Genomic DNA, 3186 nt, shown 5'->3' with positions numbered 1-3186 from the left:
TGAAAAAGTACCTGCAAAAATATTAACAAAGCATCTAGCAGACTGGGACTTAGGACGCACTCAGTTAAGTGTGAGTGCTCTGTTGGTAGAGGCTGTCTGCCATGGGCCTTGCGCATTTCGATACATTCTTGCTGAGTATGCCAGATTGCAAGGCTTATCCATCTCCCAGTACTAGACAACTAGGTAGGTCTAGGTGACCAAAGTGTGACTACCCTGTATCTACTTGCTCCCCTGGGGAGGGGACTGAGTAACTAACTAACCTCAAGATACTCATTACTGCTTCTTTTATTTTACATTATTTTAAATATCTTTATTTTATGCTTGTTGCAATGTTTGCAGCTTGATCAAAAAGTTCAGGGCTTTCGACCTTGGGTTCCCCCCTGTAAAGTGACCCACTGTGCATGCAGGTATCATCTGGTCCCATCATGTCACCCCTTTTGGATTTGAGGGCAAGGGGAACTGACAGAAATATGCTGGTGCTCAGGTTGCCCATGTGCTGTAAGTAATAAAGTCCTTTGTCTCTGACCCGGAAATCTTTTGTCTTCGGTCCGTGAAACTGGTGGACTCCCTAGTTTGCTTGCACAGAGGGTGCAAAATCTCATACTCTTTACAACTTTTGACAGCCCTTCTGTAAGTCATCATGCCTTCTTCGATTGCCTCTTTAAGGCAGATTCATGATCATCATTACTTCTAAGAGTGTTTCCTACAACTGGCAAGCTTATCTTCCCTTTTATTTACAACCACAGTGATTGGGAGTAATGTTCTTCAGTTTGAATGAAAATTCTAACAGTATAAGAGACCCTGGGTGGGATATACAATCCATGATTATTCCTGTCAAAATGATAGTAGTAATAATAACCATAAGTATTATTTTCATCATTATATATGAAGAAATTGAGACTCAGAGAGATTGTGTAGCTTCTCCAAGGCCACACAGCCCATGAGCAGCAGAGAACCTGGGCCTGCTGACTGTTAGCCATTATTCTATATTCCCACAGTAGTTTCTGGTTCAGTTTCAAATGCATATACATATGTGTGTACATGTATATACATGGTTCTTACTTTGACCTCTTAGTCCTCCTTGCTAGGGATTAGTAACCTTTTTTTAATTTTAGTTCAAGTCTCGTGACTATTCCTGCGTTCTCTTCTTCCTGCTTCAGTGTTGACCTCACCCAAATTGGCCTGAGTTCCCTTCAGTTTGCTTTGGGCTGGTGGTCTTATCACGTAGTGGTAGAACCAAAGAGATTATAGTGACCCAGGGAATCCTCAACATTTACTCACAATGATCAGTGACGTAAAAAAATCTTCTTCTTCTTCTTCTTTTTTTTTTTTTTTTTAAAGATTTTATTTATTTATTTGACAAAGAGGTAGAGAAAGCCAGAGAGCACAGCGAGGGGAATGGCTCACAGAGGGAGAGGGAGAAGCAGGCTCCCCGCTGAGCAGGGAGCCTGGTGTAGGGCTCGATCCCAGGACCCTGGGGTCATGACCTGAGCTGAAGACAGTTACTTAACCGACCGAGCCACCCGGGCACCCCTCAAAAGATATTCTTAATCCTAACTCCAAAATACTCATTGCTGCTCCTGTTATTTTTAATTTCTCTTCAATATCTTTGTCTGATTTTTTTGGTCCATTTGTCTTTGGGTCTGCACATGCAGCACAACGTTAAAACTGTTGTGATGGGTGAGAGATGAGTCCCTTCATCTGTGATATTGGGACAAGTTACTGAGCGACTGGGTGAACTATGAGTGGCCGAGTCAGATCAAGATCCAAATCCAATCAAAGAAAGGATGACCGAGGGTCTAACCAGCATGTGGCCGAGCAGCAGCCCAGTGATGAGCACCCGAAACAGAAGGAGGTACCACCTGTGAGTCAGGACATTATACCTGATCAAGGGAAGGAAGTTGAAGGAGCACCTGTGGCTCAAGGACCGGACCTGGAGGCTGATCTCCAGGAGCTGCCTCAGCAAAGGCTGGGGGTATAACTGAAGATGACCCTGAGGTCAAGGGGACAAGCCTGCCCTTCTTAGAGCCCATTAAAATGCCGGAAGCAGGTGAAGGACAGCCCCAGATTTAAACAAGGACAAGCTGAAACAGGCAGACTACTCTTAGGTGGGGTACTTCACTGTTGAAATTCTCTCAGTAAAGTTTTACAGACTTCCTCCAAAGGAAAAAAAAAAAAAAAAGGGCTGTCCTGGCTTTTGTGGTGGGAAGGACTGGTTTCTCACTGCTCCATTTGGAAGAACACTTCTGACCTTCTGACTCTAAATAGGAACATTCTCTTTCCCATTTTCCACTTTGAAATAATTCATAGCCACCCTTGACCAAAGACTCCTATCTCTAGGGTCACAGGTCTCCCAGGTTGATTCCTCATTACTGTTAAGTTGCAATAATTTCTTATGCCCTGATTGCAGGCTATAAAACCAGCAAAGGAACTATAATATTGATCATAATAGTTACAATTATTATACTACCACCACCACCATTTATTGAACAGTGATGATTCACAAGGCTCAATGCTAAGGTTTACATGTATTATCTGATTTAACCCCTTTACTGCTATACCAAAGGTAGGTAGTATTATAAACCCCATTTTACAGATGAGGAAATTGAGGCTTACAGAGGTGAAGTAGTTTTTCTTTTTTTTTTCCTTAAGATTATTTATTTATTTGCGAGAGAGAGCGCGTGCGTGCGCACAGTGGGAGGAGGGGCAGTGGGAGAAGGACAAACAGACTCTCCACTGAGCAGGGAGCCTGGTGCAGGGTTCCATCCCAGGACCCGGAGATCATGACCTGAACTGAAGTCAGATGCTTAACAGACGGAGCCACCCAGGCGCCCTGCTGGTATGTGGCAGAACTGGAATTCCATCTTAGGTGCTCAAACGTCAGAGCCTCTCTCTAATCATGTTCTAAAGGTTCGCAAAGTGTGGTTCCAACAACAGTAACATCAGCATCACCTGGGGGCTAGTTATTAATGCAGATTCTCAGGCCTTATTTCGTATCTACTGGATAAAGTGCTCTCTGAATGGGGCCCAGCAATCTGCTTAAATAAGTCTTCCCAGTTGATTCTGATGTATCCTAGTTTTATAGTCACACCGTAAAACTTTTCCTTCTCCATATAAGTATCTAATATCAATTCCATTAATATTTATAATGAGAAATAACTTCCTTTAAAAAGGCATATTTGTTAA

General features: G+C 43.0%; 1 protein-coding gene across 1 annotated transcript; it reads left to right on the top strand.

Moving 5' to 3' along the window:
* Positions 1-1734: 1734 nt before the first annotated feature.
* Positions 1735-2154, top strand: LOC100469323 (P antigen family member 3). Its single transcript, XM_002917984.4, is given in 2 exon segments — positions 1735-1958; positions 1961-2154. Coding segments are annotated over 2 exon segments (330 nt in total). The 5' UTR covers positions 1735-1741; the 3' UTR covers positions 2074-2154.
* Positions 2155-3186: the final 1032 nt, after the last annotated feature.

This window comes from Ailuropoda melanoleuca, chromosome 16 (genome assembly GCF_002007445.2).
Source record: "Ailuropoda melanoleuca isolate Jingjing chromosome 16, ASM200744v2, whole genome shotgun sequence".
NCBI lineage: Eukaryota > Metazoa > Chordata > Mammalia > Carnivora > Ursidae > Ailuropoda > Ailuropoda melanoleuca.
This window is presented reverse-complemented; position numbering and strand designations above follow the sequence as displayed.